This window comes from Rousettus aegyptiacus, unplaced genomic scaffold, assembly GCF_014176215.1.
Source record: "Rousettus aegyptiacus isolate mRouAeg1 unplaced genomic scaffold, mRouAeg1.p scaffold_m13_p_10, whole genome shotgun sequence".
Lineage (NCBI taxonomy): Eukaryota > Metazoa > Chordata > Mammalia > Chiroptera > Pteropodidae > Rousettus > Rousettus aegyptiacus.
The window spans coordinates 25,392,126-25,411,157 of record NW_023416285.1 but is presented as its reverse complement, the minus strand read 5'-3'; the positions used below and the strand labels follow the sequence as shown (position 1 = coordinate 25,411,157).

At 34.4% G+C, this 19,032-nt stretch overlaps 1 protein-coding gene across 1 annotated transcript in view; it reads right to left on the bottom strand.

Moving 5' to 3' along the window:
* The window catches only part of COL25A1 (collagen type XXV alpha 1 chain), a 387,771-nt gene that overhangs the window by 61,745 nt on the left and 306,994 nt on the right, over positions 1 to 19,032 (bottom strand). Inside the window, 3 exon segments of the mRNA XM_036227627.1 lie at positions 1,721 to 1,765; positions 4,133 to 4,159; positions 6,243 to 6,296. Of these exon segments, the coding sequence (XP_036083520.1) occupies positions 1,721 to 1,765; positions 4,133 to 4,159; positions 6,243 to 6,296 (126 nt within the window).

Below are 19,032 nucleotides of genomic sequence, written 5' to 3'. Positions count from 1 at the left end.
TAAATGCTACAGGTCAGATTACATATTATATGTTACAGATTCCTATTTACAATTCCCTGTTTAGACCCATTGAAAGTTTATAGAAATGATTTCCGGTTTAACTGAAGCATTTCTAGTACTTAATTTAAGCTGACTAATAAAATCTTTTGATAAAAAAGAAAAACAGCCAATCTAGTTGATTTCAATTTCCATGTGGTAAGAAACCTAACGTTTATTGAGAGTTTACTATGTGTGACTCAGCATGGTAAATGATTTGCATTAATATAAAAAATAAGAACTGTATTCCTTAGAGAAGAACTTGGTCTTTTCAAAGGAAAAAAAGTTGCTTTATTATTGGAAAATTAAATTTTAAAAATGTGTGATTAAAGAAACAATTATTGGCCTACATTCCAAAAATGACGCTTTAAAAATACATCTACTAAAGCATAAAATTCTCTACATAAGTTCACATGGGCATAGTTCAAACTTGGCATAAAATTTTTTAAGTTGAAGAAACTGTTCTCTGGTTAGAAGATTTTCTTTCTTTAAGCAGAGGTTGGCAACTATGGTCCATGGGTCAGATCAGCTACCCACCTGTATCTATGTGGCCCATGAACTAAGAATGGTTTTTATACTTTTAATGGTTAAAAAAATATATGAAAAGAACAATAACATTTCACAACACATGAAAATTATATGAAATTAAAATTTCAGTCCCCCAAAATACAGTTTTATAGGGTATAGCCACCCTCATTTGTGTACATATTGTCTATGGGTGCTGTTACACTATGACAGAGTTTAATAGTTGTGACAGAGACCATATGGCCCGCAAAGCCTAAAATATTTATTTTTTGGCCATTTATAAGGAAATTTTGTTAACTTCTGCTTCTAAGCAAAATAAGAAAGTTAAATATAACATCCAGATTTATATATCTGGGGTTTGAAATTTTGACTTTGAGAGTAATTGATGTATATCATCAGTCTCATTAATATTAAACATATTCATGACATATCTGATTTCAGCATAACTCTTCAATTTTACAGGTAAATAGAATGGGTCTATAGCAGTGGTTCTCAACTAGGAGTAATTTTGTCCCTCAGGGGACATTTGGCAATGTCTTGAGATAGGTTTGATGGTCACAGCTTGAGGGTGCTACTAGCACGTGGTGGGTAAAGACCAGGAGTGATGCTAAGCATGTGACTGTACCCACGACAATGCTCTGGTCCTACACGTCAATAGCGCTGAGGTGGGAAATGCTGGTCTCCGAGAAACTGAGAGTCCACTCTAACTTCCAGGCTGCTCCTCAAATACAAACACAATTGCTACCTGGTGAAATTAATTCGTTCCTACCACCACGCCATATTGATATTTATAAGAATGAGAAAAATAATTTTCTCTTTATTTAATGGGTGTGTTTTTATGACTAACCATTCTCAATCTGTACTATAGTATTTTTCAAAATGGAATAGTGGAATAATCACCTTTTATAAATTAAAAATTTAAACGTTTCCTAAACTTGTAGAATTATCTCTGACCTTGTCATACATAGTAAGCTACTATATCATTCACTTACCTCTCTCAAACTCTCCCATTTTCATATATACAGAATAAACTTTCTTGCTTATATATATATATATATATATGTGTGTGTGTGTGTATATATATATATACACACATATATATATAGACACACACACACACACACACACACACACTCTTCTATATTTCACAACACTGTACCTTTTCGCCTGTGTCACCTTTGGGGCCACTCTCTCCAGCATCTCCCTAAGAAGGAGGAGAAAAGCAATACATGTAACATATATTGGCGATGTTACACAAAGAGTATTTTCTGTTATTTTAAGTTTTCTTTCACAAGCACTATATATTAAAATCTGTTGTAAGTTGTCTACACAGCTAGTGTACTTTTACCCGAGCAGCTGCCTGTTATCACCAGTCCAAATACATATTATTACAACGAATGAGTCTGAACAGTTTTAAACTACTCCACACAATTAACAGAAAGCGATAATTTCTCCGATTTCTAACAGCTTGTCCTGGCACTTACGGCCTCCTTAACGCTGTCTTTCTCTCTGCTCAAAGCTCCACTGTAACAAAGACTTTCTCCTGACCGTTCCTTCGATACGCCACGTGCCTCACCACCTCTGTGTCTTTCCTCACGTCCCAGTTGACGCCTGGTGCCCTTCCCGCCATATAAATCCTACTCCTGTCTTAAGCCCATCTCAGAACTCCAGAGCTTAAAGTACGTGGCCCATCCCTCAAAACCTGTGCCCTGAATATTTGATTTATCTGTGCCTACATGTTTTGTATTTGTGAAATGAATGTTTTATATTTTAATAGAAAGCTGCTTAATTTTTTTTTTAATCATAGTAAAATAAATTAGGGAGTGTATGCTTCTTTGGTTATTTCTGGAATTTCCTATGTCTATTCCCTCACTGAGATCTCCTTTTTATCCACAGAGCAATGCATTAGGAAAAAAAAAAAAGTCATTCATTTACTACCTACGCTTTTGCTTCTTTAAATTCTAAGTTCTTCAGTTTAAGTCTTACAGCACATTTGGTGAAAACATCATAGATTTGGAGCCAGAGAGACCGAGCCCAACTCCAGCACCTACTGGGCAAATGAAATTCTCTTTGCATCAAATTTCTCATATGTAACACAAGGGCAAGAATATTTTATGGGGTCATAGGAAGTAATGAATATATTGTGTGTAAGGTAACTAGGACGGTATCTGACACATAAGCTGTTAATGACAGCAAGCAGAAAAAACAATGCATTATTGTTCTTACATTCCATAAGCTGGGATGCCCTACTGTCTAGCTTCATAAGAGGTCACTTTTACAGCATTTAAAAATTTCCTTAAAATAAGAAACTATTGATGCTAGTTTCCTTGGGAGAAGTAGGAGTGGCAAGGGGGAGAGATATTCATTTCCCACTGTTTTCTTGTTTCTGTAGACATCAAGCTAACCTGCTCAGGCATTTGTCTCTGGTGGTGGACACCCCACAGCAGCCCCAGGAGCCTGCGAGGCTTTACCGATGAACCCTGGAATAGTGCTGGCACTGCTCCTTCTCCTTCCTTAATTTCTACACAAAAGAATCATCTGACGACTAATTTATTCATTTCAAGTTAATTACCACGAACTGGTTGAATGCCAAGTAAATGTATTGGTATCTGTTATAAAAAGGAACTTTGATAGCAGCCTAGTAGCATACTTTTAAAAAATTGCTTGGAAATTCTTTTATTAAAAAACAAAACAAGGAGCAAACTTTCTTATTAGGAAGACTGCCTCAAAGTGGTCATAAAACGAAGGGTCTGACTGACTTGACCCCACTAGTTTGCTCTCCTTCCATTTAAATAAATGTCTTTTTTCTGTTTAACAATACCAAAAATTACAGTTATATTCAAGAAGTTCCATGGATCTTTTTATATACTTCTTTAGTGATAAGGGGATAATATTGATTTGTCAGAAAGATTTGATCACTTACAAAAAGCATTATGTAGTATCTTGGTAGTTTCCTATGCAGACAGCACATTTCTCAAACATTATTAAAGTAAATGGCATGAGAACCAGGAAAATTAGCATTAAAGTATATACTGAGAGTCTAAAAATAATCAGAATGTACCCAAAGGTAGTAAGGAAGGACAGGTAAGAAAAATTTAACACATGGCATTCTCTTCTTTTGTTTCTCTTTTTGGTTCTTATGGGAATTCTTTGCGAGGCAACAGTCAGTATTTTTGCTGCAGGTAAACATCTGTAATCCTTTAATTTAGTGACCTAAGTAGCAGTAGAGAGATGTGGATGCTTAGAAAAGTACTAGAGTGGCATAAGCCAGTAGGGAGAACAGAAATTTTGCAGGCCCAGGGATTTTTCAAAGCCATTTAAAAGTCAGATATAGAATGTTTAAATTTGCATCTTTTCCTTCCATAACTTTAAACCTTTATACACAAACTTCTGTCCATACATAAGAATTACGTAATTTTCTCCTTCCACTACTTAAGTTTGGAAAAAAAAAATCAGCTGTTATTACATTTATACCTATATCTATCTATCTGTCCACTTTTTGACAGTTCAGTTTGGTACCTCTTAGGTGCAGAGGAAGGGGGAAGATAAATGCAGGCAGAATCATTCTCACCTTTTCTCCTTGTTCTCCAGGTTCTCCCTGGGCAAAAAAAAAAAAAAAAAGATTGAATGACAAATTATTAACACATAATTAAGCAACACCAAACGAAATTAGATATTGATCATGGTAGGTAAATTGCATGACCCCTTTCTTTTTTGGTAATCTGTAGTTGCTATATGAAAACAAGTGCTTCCTGGAGAACTGGGTATAGATATCGATATCAAATGTAATGTTAATTCTCTGCTTCTAGAGGACTAAAGAAAGGTATTTAAGATTATCAACCTTAAACCATTTTGGAGCCTTAAGGGGAACAATGTGGTGGCAATTTAACATCCTGGGTAGCTTCTTCGTCTAGGACATTTTATTCTTTCCAAACTCAGGAGCAGTAAGGTGGGCTAGCACATCCTTCCATGAAGTCATTACTCAAAGCAGTCTCTGGTGCCTGGCTTATTTCAGGGGTCTGGAGTCCTAGTGTAGTTCCCCCATCTGTCTTCCCCTAACGTGACCATAAACCAGTCCTGAACTTGGACCCTACACAATGTCATGAACACTTTAACTTGCTGGTAAACAGCATGTCCCAAATGAGGTGTATTTTAGGAGACATTGGTATGTTCAGGAAAGGCACTAGAATTGGGCAGAATCAAAGTGAGATTAGGAGAATGTCATTACTCAAAATAATGACTAGGAAATGAAAATTGTATTCTAACGAGAACCTCATTTTCGCTTCACCCAGGAAAGAGCAGGAATGAAGTGAGAGAGTTCTAAAGTAAATTATACATGTTTTGATAATATTTCCTTTATGAAAAGGATGAGTGTTTCCATGAGATCAAATACTTTTAAAAAATGGCTTAAGGTAATTGTTGTGTTTTCTTTCTTTCTTTCTTCCTTTCTTTCTTCTTTCTTTCTTTCTTTCTTTCTTTCTTTCTTTCTTCTTCTTTCTTTCTTCCTTCCTTCCTTCCTTCCTTCCTTCCTTCCTTCCTTCCTTCCTTCTCTTCCTTCCTTCCTCTCCTTCCTCTCCTTCCTCTTCCTTTCTTTTTTTTTTTAACCGTATAACCCACTCTAGAAGTCAGTTTGGAGGCAAGACTTTTCATTTGCTGGAAGTCAGCCTGACCCTTTGGCTTTCTGAATTTCTGGCCACTTTTCAGTACTCAACATCCATCCTGATGGTTGCTAGGCAACGGAAGAATAGCACTGAGAACATGCATTAAGTATTAACTCCTATCATTTGGCATTTTAGTGTGAAACAAGAGAAGGGAAAAAACAGGACAAGGACAAAGGCAGTGGTACCAGAAGGAATATTTTCTTTCCTCTCCAGCAGGACTCAGGACAGGTCTATAAATTTTAAGTCTGTCCTAGGCGCCTGTCAATAGCAATGTGATCTGGAAAATCAGCTGACAGGCATCTGTGGGTATGGATAAACACCAGCACAGCTGACAGGATTAGATGTTAGTTTTGTACTTCAAGGGATGTTCACTCATCAAAGGATGTGGGATTTGTCTGCCTGTTTGGTTTAAACTAAACTGTCACCAATCCTTTTATATTTAACAGATTCATTTGTTCATCAAGAAACAAAGAAAACTTGTAATACCTCCAAAAAAAATCATTACATTTTTTCCCTATTTAGTAACTGACTACATCAATTTTTAAATTTTAAACATGCCACATCTTTATTCTGTTCTTCATTTAACTAACTGGTTATGTTGTATAAATGCCAAAGGTGGCCAAATCTTGAGGAAAAGACATAGTGGCACTATGAACATCATCTTTAGTAAGTGTTGTAAAAATTATGCAAATTTTAGGCAGTATGTACATGGTGTACATTTTAATATGTTCATATTAAATGGCAAATGACAATATTGCTTTTGAAACATGGATTTTCACATTATTTAAGTATCTCAGAATATAGATTTTGACAATCATATTCTATGTTTCTCTGCATTTGTAATACTAACAAAAATCAATTTATTCATTAGTCATGAAGTTCTGTGTTATAGCATATTATAATATTGATAAAAAATTCCATCCAAGTGAAACCAGTGGGATATCTTAAAAAATTGTAATAGCTTACAATTCATGAAAAGTAATGTCTCAAATGATTCTACTTGGTTTTATTTGTACTTACCTTCGGCCCTGGTATACCATTTTGTCCTACTGTTCCAGGCAACCCAGGTTCACCCTCAAAATAAAAAACAGATACTACTAAATAAAATAGACAAAATCAGTACATTATGTAGATCATAAGAAGATATGGTCATCCAATAATGCTCTAGAAGTAGACAGAAAATAAGTGTCTACGAGTGTAAATACAAGTTAGCTTATTTGGTTCAAAATTCTATGTACTAGGAACCGAGGATAAAACAGGGCTAATTTCCTTTGTTCAGTCTTTTCTTCATTAAGAAACCTGTGGCAGCTGACCAAGATGAAATGAATATCTAGGATGGTACTGGGGACATCGTAGGCATCAAGTAAAGATTTGTCAAATGAGTAAAAGTTATCTGAAAACATAAGCTCTCCTGATGGAGAACTTTCAAGTGATTCATCAGCTCAGGAAAAAAACAGACTAAATTATTATATTTATTAGACTTAATCAAATGAGCATTTCCAAATCTAAATCTTGAAGAACACACACGTCTTTGAACACCTACTTAATTCATTTAGACACATTTGACATGAAAATAAAAAGTAAAACTGGCTATGTTTTCTCTTTCCAGTTTCACTGTAAAAATAACTAGAGTAAAACATTCAGACTTGAGTGATAGGCATTTGGGAAAAAGATGGTTAGTAGGTTAGAAAGTGTCTCATTTCAGAAATACGATGATGTATACCAGTCTAGACTCTGAATCAGCCACTGTTTTCCAAAGAGAAGTACCTTTAAAGGCCCTGAGGCAAAGGAAAAATACTCTGACTCTCAGGGCTTCCATGTAGCTTGAACTTATATCAATTAGAATTTCATTTTCATTTTAAAACATTCCCCAAAACTTTTATTGTGTTTTCCAACTAATGGACAACTTTCTTCTGCCACTGAGGGTAGTAAAGTTGTGCTTTTTTGTTTCTTTAAACGTTTTATTATTAGATTAATTTCAGATTCACAGCAAACTTAGCTGATTTTTAAGCATGTTTTCTAAGTCACCTAGAGGGCAGGGATTATGCCATTTTTATATTTGTATTCTCAGCATATTATTAAATATTAATGTACATATATAAAAACCTGTATATTAATATTAACAGGAACATTTTTAAGTGCCAAGAACTTTACATTCATTAACTCACTTAATTCTCAAAAATTTCTACGAGGTGAGTATTATCTTCATTTCTACTTAACACATGAAAAAATTAAGGCACAGAAAGGTTAAGTAATTTTTTAGATTTATGTAACTCTAGCCAAGATTTGAATTCTCATGATCAGGTTTGAGAGGTTGTGATCTTAACAATGTAATACACTGCTGAATGAGTGAATGAACAAATGAATACATCCAGAAATCGGGAGAGAGCATCTGATGTGTATTTCTACCCTCATTATCATTTTATTTATAGTCTTCATTTATAAATAACCTTTTAGAATATATAGAAACCTGGATTGAACATACATAGAAAGATGATTTATTTTACCTCTAACTACCAGATAAACTAGTGAATATAAAGCTTATAGTGTATTTCTGGAAAAGCAAAAAATGTTTTACTATTTTACTGGATTATTATAATTGTGAAAGTCTTAACTTCCTGGAAGAAATTCTGCTTCCCATATAAAAAAGCTACACTATAATTGTAACCCTTGCACTTTCATTGGCAAAATGGCAAAAATGTAGCCTGAGAATAATGATAACCATTATAGGAAAATTTTGATAGTCATTTGTACATCACAAAGGGTAAGAACTTGGAAATAGAATACACTCCGAAAGAGGACTATCATTTTACTGTGCAACCAGAAAAAGAACTATCAAGACTGCTTTCTTCAAAGACTCTCCAACAGGATGCACTAATGTCATAACTCATGGTTTAATGGAAACAAGAGATGCTGCCAAGAAACAATACAAACTTTGTTTAGACTTTCAAAGAAGAACCATGGTAGCCAGAATAATATTAATAAAAAAAATGGTTAAGTCTCTGGAACTGGACAAAATACATGCTGAGATTTTGAAGTAAGGAAGAGAAACGTTGTTTAGGTATCTGCATAATGTCTTCCTTAATATATGAACACTAAAGGACTAAAACTTGATCTCTTTTTTCTTTGATTTTTTTATATTGTTTAAATAATCTTTTAACATAAAAGGAAACAAAAAAATTGCGCCTGTAATTCCATTACCCTATATTAATTTTTTTCATTTTGCCCTGTTTCTTTCTACTTTTTTATTTATACTTACATATTTTCAAGCAATTGTAAGCTGATTACACACTTTGACATCCAGTTTATTATTTTATACAAAACATTTGTTTTCACACAGTATTCATGATTGTCTTATGAGTAGTTTATCATCTGTCTAAGTTAGGTGTGATCATTTGTTTAATCTGTTCCAAATAGTTGAATACTTAGGTTGTTTCCATTTTTTGCAATTAAGGGTAAACTAAAACAAACACCTCTATAAATATTCCTTAATTGCTTTCCAAAAGGGTTCTGAGTTTTATTTGATATATAGGCATCTACTCTGTGTTACTTTTTCACAATTTCATCAGTACTAGATATCACAATCTTAACTATTTTTGTGGCTATTTAAAAAAGCACAAATGAGAGTTACTCAGTTTTACATTTATCACTTGTAAAGTTAAATATTTTTCATGTGTTTAAAATTTAAATAGGCACCTCACAAAATTTTAAAGCAAAAAGTGAATAAGCTGTTTCTTGAATGAATCAAAGGAAGATAGAAAGAAGGAAAAGTGATTTATAGCATTTTACCTTTCTAATAAATTATATGAAGAAAATTATATTCAAACTTAGATAGGGAGGTTATGGAACATTCTGCTATTATCCAAACTTAGTTTTCCAGGTTGTGAGAAAGAAAAGTTAAAGATAAAATGCTATACAACTCTGGGTACCAAGGCCAAGCTATAAAATACTAGAAGGCATTAATTCATTCAACAAAACTAAATTGAGTAAAAATTTACTGTATGTTCTACTCTGGATTGAGTATTTCATGGGATATAAAGATAATAGACATGACAGATGCCTGTGCCAAAAGAGTTTATTTTTGAGTGAGAAAAAAAGATATATAGAAAAATAACTTGAGGACATCTAATTGAAGTCATAGAACTTTTTTTTTGAGCAAAATTTTCTTGTACTTCACAAAGCAAAAGGTATAATAAATAGAAATCAAAGGCAAGTCTTAATGAAGAATTAATCATATGTCATATAGTATATTCATATTTGCTGGTATATAAGGACAAAATATAATTATGAGGGCTCTTCAAATAAAGTTATAGTGATATTACATTATTACATAATGTAGTAAAAATGTATATATACAGAAAATATCGGAAAAGTACAGACAAATAAAAGGGGAATTAGATTTGGTGTGTGGAAAGCTAGTCTTTTTTTGTTGGGTTATCTATCCATCTATATGTGAATGAAGTTCACATTCACTGGTACCGAGAAACATTTCAAAAATGGTGATGAAGAAAAACAGCAGCTAACATCTTAACTAGAGACAGATTGATGAGGTCTTTCCAATATACCTTAAATTCTAAGGCTATTCCTAATGTATTATTCCCAACTGATGATTTGCATATGCAAGCCGAAAATAAGTTGACCTGACTTTTAAAAAGGATAGCTCGCTGCTTTCTTTTCTGTCTTCCTTCCTTTCTTTTTTCTTTTAAAAACCAAATACTGTTTAAAATATTGCTAGAGGCTTTTACAATTATTTCAGTTACTGCTATTCAGAGGCAATTTGAAAGAATACTTCAAGATAGAAAGGAAAGTAGTTTTCTTATAAAATTGAGTGCTAAAGAAAAATAGGTCATTTAGTAATACTATTGCGCACCATCACTTAATTACAATTGTTTTCCATTCTGACAATGGGAATTTAAAATCAGTCGTAGCTGAAAATTTTTAGCATGTAATTCTACATTCACTTGTCAAAAAAAGATTTGTTTTCTTTCTGCGCTACATTTTCTTAAAGAGCTTGTCCAAACAGAAGAGCAAAATAACTAGAAGGAACATGGACCAGCAGTGGATGAAGTGTGGTATTGAGCATAACAGGGCATTAGTCTTAAGGTTGCTCTTTTACCTCTGGAGTTGGTGGTGTTGGTTCATATACGCGACTTAAAAACGGGCAATACTGGTCACTGAGATCTCTCTAAAACACTGGGTGTACAGGGCCTTTCTTCCTGGCAATGACGGCATGCTGAAGGATCTCAATGGCTTGAGTGGTGAACAGGCCTGGCCTTTAGTCATTCCTCTTTTGCAGGCAGTCATGGTGGAGAGCAGCTGTCCCTTTATGAGCCTTCAGGGCCTCAGAGGCTTTGGCAGCAATTGGATAAACAACACTTGGTAGAGGAGAATTCTTTGAAAGCAGTGAGGCACTCAACAGGGACTTCAGATATAACTGTTTGGGAAAGAGTCAGGAAAATGGGCTTTCTACTCTCTATTCATATATATTCTCTCTCTGGTCCAGTTTAGCTTTTCATTCTAGTCCCCTAATGACAAATGAGTATGAACATGAACTTGGGTGAAGGTAGAAGGTACAAAATAGCTAACACATTTTACCTTGAAATTTATAAAAAAAATGTAACATTTTACTACACAATAATATAAGAATCCTAGCCCCAACCTTCAAGTATGGTTAATGCCCTAGAAGAATCCTTTCTTTTGGTCTTTTGCACCCATGTGTGAACTCTCAAGAACACACACCCTCAGCTTAAGAAGTCTGACTTAAGAGAGATCAGTCGACACAACATACAGTCTAGCTCTGCTATCTTTTTAATAAGTTTGTGTGTGTTGGCCTGCTGATCTACTCATCCTTGGGAAGTTTCTTCTGTATACATTATCTATACATATTTGAAATCTAAAACACATTCCTGTTATATACTGGAGATTGTCAATCATCACATTGAATAAGAAGCAAAATCTTTGGTGACGTTATAGTCAAAACACATTTCGAAATGTACAACCTGGTACTAAACAGTACAAAGTAGAAAGGACAATTTGGAACCAAAACCCAAAAATTGAGCCAAACCGAAATTAGAGTAGTCCATGTTAAGATTCCTACATGCGGCAAATAAAATGAATAAACATAAAATTGATAATTTACCCATCATTGTGTATACACATAATTCCTCAGACGTCTAGCACCAATGTGTTTAGAATTTACATGGAAAATGTTCTTGACCTTGCATTATTTGACCCGATTTGTTCCCTAGACAATGTTCTCACTTCTCTTTCAGTCCAAGACTGTAAACCTACTGTTCCCATGCCATAAAGATTGTGATATGGTCTAAATCTTGCAAATGAGTGGAGTTTAAACCTCTGTTGTCCAATACAGTACCACTAACCACATGTGGCTATTGAGCACTAGAAATGTGCACAGTCTTGGGAAGTGATGTAAGTGTAAAATACAATTTTGAAGATTTAGTTGGAAAAGAATGCAAAATATCTCATTAATAATGGAATAGTATTAATCTTGAAATAGTAATTTTATGATGCTAAAATGACATTTTTAGATATATTGGGTTAAATAAAATCTTTTTACTTTTTTAATGCGGTTCCTACAAAATTCAAATTTATATTTATATATATATATAGCTTGTATTTGGGGCTTGCATTACCTTTCTGTTAAACGGCATTGATTAAACTATACAATTCTTCATTCAGAGCTGCGATGAACCAAAAGCCTTTAAAAGCAGAGAAGGAGCACCTTCAGTATCAAGCGACTCAACGTGCAGCAAGAATTCCAAAGGAAGGCTCCACTGTGTTAAAACCTACCACAGAACTTGACCGAGACAGGGCACTGTGCGTGGGGTCGAGTGCACAGGAAAGCTCAGAGCAGAGAGGTCAGAGAAAGCAGGGCCTGTGAGTGAGGTGGCACTTCCACAGAGCCTCTGTGCAGCCTATGCAGTCGGCCTCTAGTGATCTGCTAATTCATCTCCTTGCCGCCCATCTGCCCCCAGCATTTTTCTAAAAACGAGTCAGGCATATAGCATCTTTGCTGGGTTCTCTCCAAGATTGTCCCACTGCACTCAGAATAACAGCCAAAATCTTTGCAAGGATGCTTACGTGGTCTGGCCCTGCTGCTTCTGACATCCTCTTCAGCTGCCTCCATCTTACTCACTCCAGCTACACTGACCTCTTCACTTCAAGATGCTAACCAGGAGCCTGCCCAGGGCCTTTGCGCTTGGGTTTCTCCATATGGACCACCTTCCCTCATATACCCATTTACTCTCTCCACTCCTTCAGCCTTGGCTCAAATGTCCTCTTATTTACAGGGGTGGCCCGGGAATCCCCACCACCGCCAAAGAACCAAGAAAGCAGGGCCAGGGATGAAGGCAGCCACGTGCAGACAGGGCGAAGAGAGGAAAGAACCTGCATTCTTAGTGATGAGGTTTAGTTGCCAGAGCAAAGTAGAGCCGAAGCCTGCACGTGTGCTGGACTTTCAAGTCCCACGGCCAATAAATACCTGCATTCTAAAAACTGCTTCTCTTAAGTTTTCTATGATTTGCAACATAAGGCACCCTTGATAATATATCAATGTTTAAGTTAAAAAACCTGCTAACTTCCCCTTTTCTGATGTATGGTTCTTAATAATAAATCTACATATAGCTTCAATGACAAATTATTTTTTTCTCCTGAGAAGACAGTGTGCCTAATTATTAATGGAAATGTTAAATGGTTATGTCCAGCTGGAAAAATTCTAAAAATCAGTGAAGAAAAGCAGAAAGAGATAACAGTTTTTATTAACGTTCACTTACACACCTCAAGGTTTCCGAGTCATGGAGTTATTGTCTTATATAATAACATATTTGAAAAAAGTTACATTTATTACTTCCTTTATTTTTTTCTCATTGAACTTTGAGGTAAATACTATAATCTTCATTTGACAAATGAAGACATAGAGAAGGTAAATAACTTGTCCAAGGTCATACACATACTGAAGAGCAGAGCTGGGACCGTCTTAATTTAAAATCCTCATTCTTAAGTCCGAGGCCGACTGCCTGACTTTGAAGCTGAGTTCTACCATGAACACCTGGGTGACCCTGGGCAAAGCTGCTGTCCTTCCTGTGCTTCAGTTTCCTCACTAATAAAATGGAGATAATACTGTGGCCACCTCACAGAGCTGCGTGAGGAGTAAATGAGCTCATTTGCATACAACAATTAGGACCGTGCCTGAAGCAAATCAGTGTGGTATCATTATCTTCCTCATTGGGCAGAGAAGACAGACAAGAGTATCTTGAAAGAAATTTAATTCCTCATAAATTAACCCTTGATTAACAGATGCTGTTTCCCAGTTGGATAATGGTTACTATCCTCTTGGCAATGTGGCTGAGCATCAAATGAATGGACCTAGGTAGATGTTAATTTGTTATGATTGTCACAATAAGTTATTTCATGGCAGCCTGATTTTTAATACTAATTTCAATATCATTTAGAGGTCAGATCTCGTGATACAAGCAGAGACTTTGTGGCTTATATTAACTTAATATTTAAATGGTTAGAAACTTGGAGAAAAGATAGTCTGTGATGAATACGAAAACCTTCTAGAGATTGGTAACATTGTGTTTTAGAAACAGAATTCTAAGACCAAGGTTGTCTGGAATTTAATTTGTAATGTGTAATTTAATTTAATTTGTGACAGTAATGACTTCTTTTCCCCTTGCCAAATCCTGTTCATCTTTTACATCTCCCCTAAAGTCACCTCTTCAGAAAAGCATTCCCTGACCCTTGGCTCCAGGTCAGGCTTCTCCTCCACAGTACCCAACGGCACTGTAATTCATTAGTTTTAGTATAAATATTCATCCAATGAGGCTGGAACTTTCATAAGGGCAGAGACATCTTACTGTCAGTGCTCGGATGGTGCCTGGCACTTAGTAGTTAGGGCTAAATGGATGATTGAAGAAACTGATAAGTGAATCAACAGACACATTTAAGGGAAGTCTTTAAAAAAACTTTTGAAAATTATGTATGCAATTTAATCAGATCTAGTAAGTCAGTATTTTTGTGATCCCTTCTATAATATACAGTGTCTTTTCAATTATAATGGAAAATAAGTGGACTCAATGTCATAATCCATTCAGACGCATTTGCTTTGTTGCTTTATGAACAGCTGTGAGCTGCTTCCCTTCCTCTCCTCCTTATTCCATCCATCCCATTCCCTCAATTTTTTATTCTCCCTTCTTCCAATATTTTCATTTAGTAGAATAATTGGTATCAATTTTATCGTAATATGACTAAATAAAGTCAGGGAGAAAATGGTTTAAAAAAATCTTACTATCACTGTTATATTCCATCAGTATTAAATTGCCTCTTTCGACCAATATTTTTTACTCTCTAAAAGAACTTAAAATTAATTACATAAAGAATAGAAATGTCGTTTATCCCACTTAAGCAAAATTGAGTGAAAAGTCTCTTTTAGATTAAATTTGCATATCAAAATGCCTCAAAATGTATAAATCACACTCAAGGATGAAGTGATTTGATGATATGAATATCCTGTAATAGACGAAAATGATGTTTCTTTAAAACGAAAGAATACATTCTACTATTATACATAGTTACTAGAGAAAAAACAGTTGCGTATTCTTAATATTCTAATGTAAACAATCTCTAAATTTAAAAAAGAGAAAAATTAATAAAAATAAGTTAATTCTCAACTTTAGCCTGCAAAAGGACCAAATTGCTGTAAGATACTTTTCCTGAACTATTAATTAATCTGGAATCACTTTATTTACTCTAAACATCTTTACTTAAAGTTTAAAACCAAAAAGTAATAAATATGTTGGGTAATAGATCATGAGCAAATTCTACTGCAGGAAAATTTTAAGCTAACTAACCAGAAATCAAACAGAACTGTAACATATTCAAATCTTACAGAAATTTAATTCAGACTGTTTAATGACAGAGTCAAGGCAGCCAAAGAAAAGTGTATTTAGTGGTTATAGTATGTAAATCAAGAATAAAAAATAAGTTCATTGCCAAGCCGACTGTACAGACTTGAATAAATAGCTTGATCTTTGGAAGTCTGAGACCTTCAATTTATCTGCTCTCTGAATATACTTACAATAAAAATGCTACTAGAAGTATGCTGTGAGGATGAATGTCAGTGAAAACTGTGAGACCCGTGAATAAGAGATAAAAAGGAACTCTAAATACCATAACTATAAACTAATTAAAATTTAATGTGACTTAAACATCACATAGCTATCTGGGATAGATTCATAGATAATACACTAATAGCAATTTTTAATTTATATTTTAAAGTCTTAAAAATAAATTTCAAAAAACACTTAAAAATGCATGAAATAAGATCCACCAATATTTATCTTTTGCTTCGGAAACAATCTCTATGACTCTAGAGTCTCAGAAAAATTCTGGCTTGTTTAGACAAAATAATTTGTTTTCAATCCTAAAAATCTTTAACATTATTTTCATAGTAATGAAGAGACAAGGATGTGAACTAAGAGATGCACAAACAAGACTTCTAATGTATCCTATTCCTCTCCCCAGACCTCCCCTTCTATGGCATTTACACAGGGCTGGACATTGATTGCCATTCAAATAAACTGTCATTAACATGAGTTATTCTTATAGATGCCAATTAATGTGAAAATGTGGCAAGAGTAGAAAAAGATAAGGTTATAATAACACCTATTAAGGGTTGAAATTTAAAAAATTCTGACTCTCTCTCCCTCCTTCCCTCTCTCTCTCCATATGTGATATCCATTTATTTTGTCAAAGGATGCTTCAGTTTAAAAAAATACTACTATAATTTTTTTTAAAAAAGCCAATACTTCTCCAGCATATTTGAGAATTCAATTAAATTAGAATATTTAATTGACAAATATTCAGATAGACATGGGGGGGAGAGAGAGAGAGAGAGAGAGAGAGAGAGAGAGAGAGAGAGAGAGAGAGAGAGAGAGAACAAGAACCATGGAGCACAAATAAAATGTTAATTATATGTTTTCCAACAAGATCTATTCATGAGAATTACAAATTTTTTTGTGTTCAATACAAGTAGCCAGATAAGAAGAGGGCAGCACTTTATAATTTTAGGTAAGACAGCATTAAATCTGCCCTAACTGCATCAGCAGTTAGAAATTTAATTTAGAAATAATTTCAAATTATGAAAACAACAGCATTCAGAATTGGGAACGGAGAATGCTAGAAGCTGGTTGAACTGGAAATTAGATATGGATGACTTTTTGTAGATGCACAGTTTCGCTTAGGGACTTAGAAATAAATTAGTACAGCACCGTCTCTCTGGGACCTAAGAAAAATTCACCGTACAAAGGTATCCGCTTGACCCAGAGAGGAAAAAGGCCTTTCAAAGGCTGCACAGAGCATCCCCAGTCCAGGGCAGCGCTCCTACATCACCCCCTGCTGGCTGGTGGCTGAGCTTTCAGATAATCCGAGACATGTCTCTTTCTTTCCACTACCTGCAATGCTTACATCCTCACCACCCGGTATGGGGATGAGGTGGGTGGAGAGCCAAGGGACAGAGAAACATTTTATATATTACATATCTATATTGTGTATATTAAACATTTTTTTCAGCTTTTTTAAAAATTTTATTTTGTTAGTTTCAGTATACAGTACATTGGTTAGACTGACTATCTATCAACCACTAATTTGTACTTCTTTAACCCTTTACCCCATTCTCCCAGACCCTCAAACTCCCCTCCTTCTGGCTCTCACCGGATTGTCCTCTATATTTGTTTATGTATAATTTTGCATATTCATTTCTCTCATTGTCATGAAGTCAACTGGCTTCTACTCCCTACTTGAAAGTAAGCCTAGGGCTCATTTGCTAAAACTGCTTAAGTGTGGCAATAGTACCATAAATACTTGATAACATTTATTGAGCATCTATTACATTATGTTCACTTTAAGATGTTATCTAGTTAATACTGCAAGGTCTGAATTCATATCTTAGAAATGGTAAATAACTTGCCCAGTCGAGGACAGGGACATGAAGCATTCTCTCTCTGACTATAGAGTCCATGCTTTTCCTCTGTCCTACTCAGCCTTCTGCTTTTCACAGAAGGCTACTTAGTAGCCCATTGTAGACCGTGATGCTAGAAAGAGATAGATTAGAGTTTAATGCCATGTTACTGCTTATTCAAGTCTTTTTTCCTAATACGATATGAAGAACTGAAAAACTATTATGAAAATAAGAAATGCTCAGATTAGCAATCAAGGTGACTAAAATGTAAACAAAAGTAGTAAAAAAATGTAAAGTAAAAAAAAAAAAAAGTCACCACTATGTTTATCGGCCAAAGCCAATGACCAATTTTGTTAATCTGAATAGATGGAAAATGTTCTAGTGGAAAATAAACAAAATATTTCTTAGTCTACTTTTCTTTCTCTTTTATAGGAGAAAAATAGTTTTATTTTCTAGTTGTTATCCTGCCATATTTCTGATGGCTTAGAAATTATATTCTTCCTTAACCATTATCTGAAAACTATTTTCTAAGTATTAAATGTATGTCTTTAGAAAAAGTAAAATTGTAATGTGGAAAAATGTTTTTTAAAGACAGTTTAAGGACACTGAGGTACCTTTAAAAATTATTATGTCATTGTAAGCTTTCCTCATAGAAAAACATTTTCGAGATCCGAGAATTATTCCATATGCTTTAAGTATGGAACTATCACTCTAATTCCAACTTTGTTTTTACTGTCTAAATGATCTGCTATTTCAGGGAAGGAGACTCATTTTTTGTACTTTATTTTCCTAAAGATGATACACCAAATATTACAAATGGTACATCATGACTAGGTTAACAGACATTCCACATACAAAGCTTTAAGCTAAGTTCTATGGAGTAGAAAAAACAAATTTAAACTAAGTTTTGTACATACTTTCATAAAAGTGTGAAGTCATTTAGCTTCCCTTATGTTTTACAGAACACAATTTAAAATGCCACAAAGATGTATAACAAGACATAAAACTGCAAATATTAGCTGTCTATTTCCTTGAAATATAATTTAAACTTGGTGACTAGGACAAGAAAATGTCACATTCCTTTCTCTTGCTAAGGAAATTGCATATTTCCTTTGCAAAAGTAAAGAATATTCAGTCTTCATAAGCATATATGTGACAGTTTTAAAGTTGTTTTGTTTCAGGTTAAAGGTTTCTATAAATTTTCACGACTGTCTCAAAGTTGAAAAAAAAAAAAAACCAAAGAAGAAAAAGGAAAGGAAAACACTGATCTTAGGTGTACAAGTTTTGTTTGTCACCAATGTTAAAAACATTTATGCTATATTTATATTTTGTCCTTTCTAAATATTACCCTGAGTTATGTAATTTTCAAAATCATCTTCAAAGGAATATACTTTCAAATTTGAGCTTATGTTTCCCTCCGTGATCTGCAATGTTCTAAACAGAAAGTTAATCTCTATCAGGATTTGTGAAACAAACATGCATTTTACTGAATGGAAAACGGAGCTGGGGCATGGGCAGTTCACTACTGGTGAGTGTGCAGTTTGGTTGGTGGACTAAAAGACACCATGAGCCTTGGTTGAGAATATTAATTTCACTTGGGAATTGAGTAATTCTGGAAACAGAGGACTTTTTTAAAGATGTAGATCGACCAGATTTCCAGAATTCCACTAAAATGAAATGGAGGAAAAGTTTAATAGTAACATCAAACACTGTCATAGGGCTTTTTGTTTGTTTACTCATTTAATCCTCACCTTGACCTTATTAGGTAGAAATTGTTATCACCTTCCTTTTACAAATGAGGAAACCGAGGCCAGAGAATTCAAAGACTGC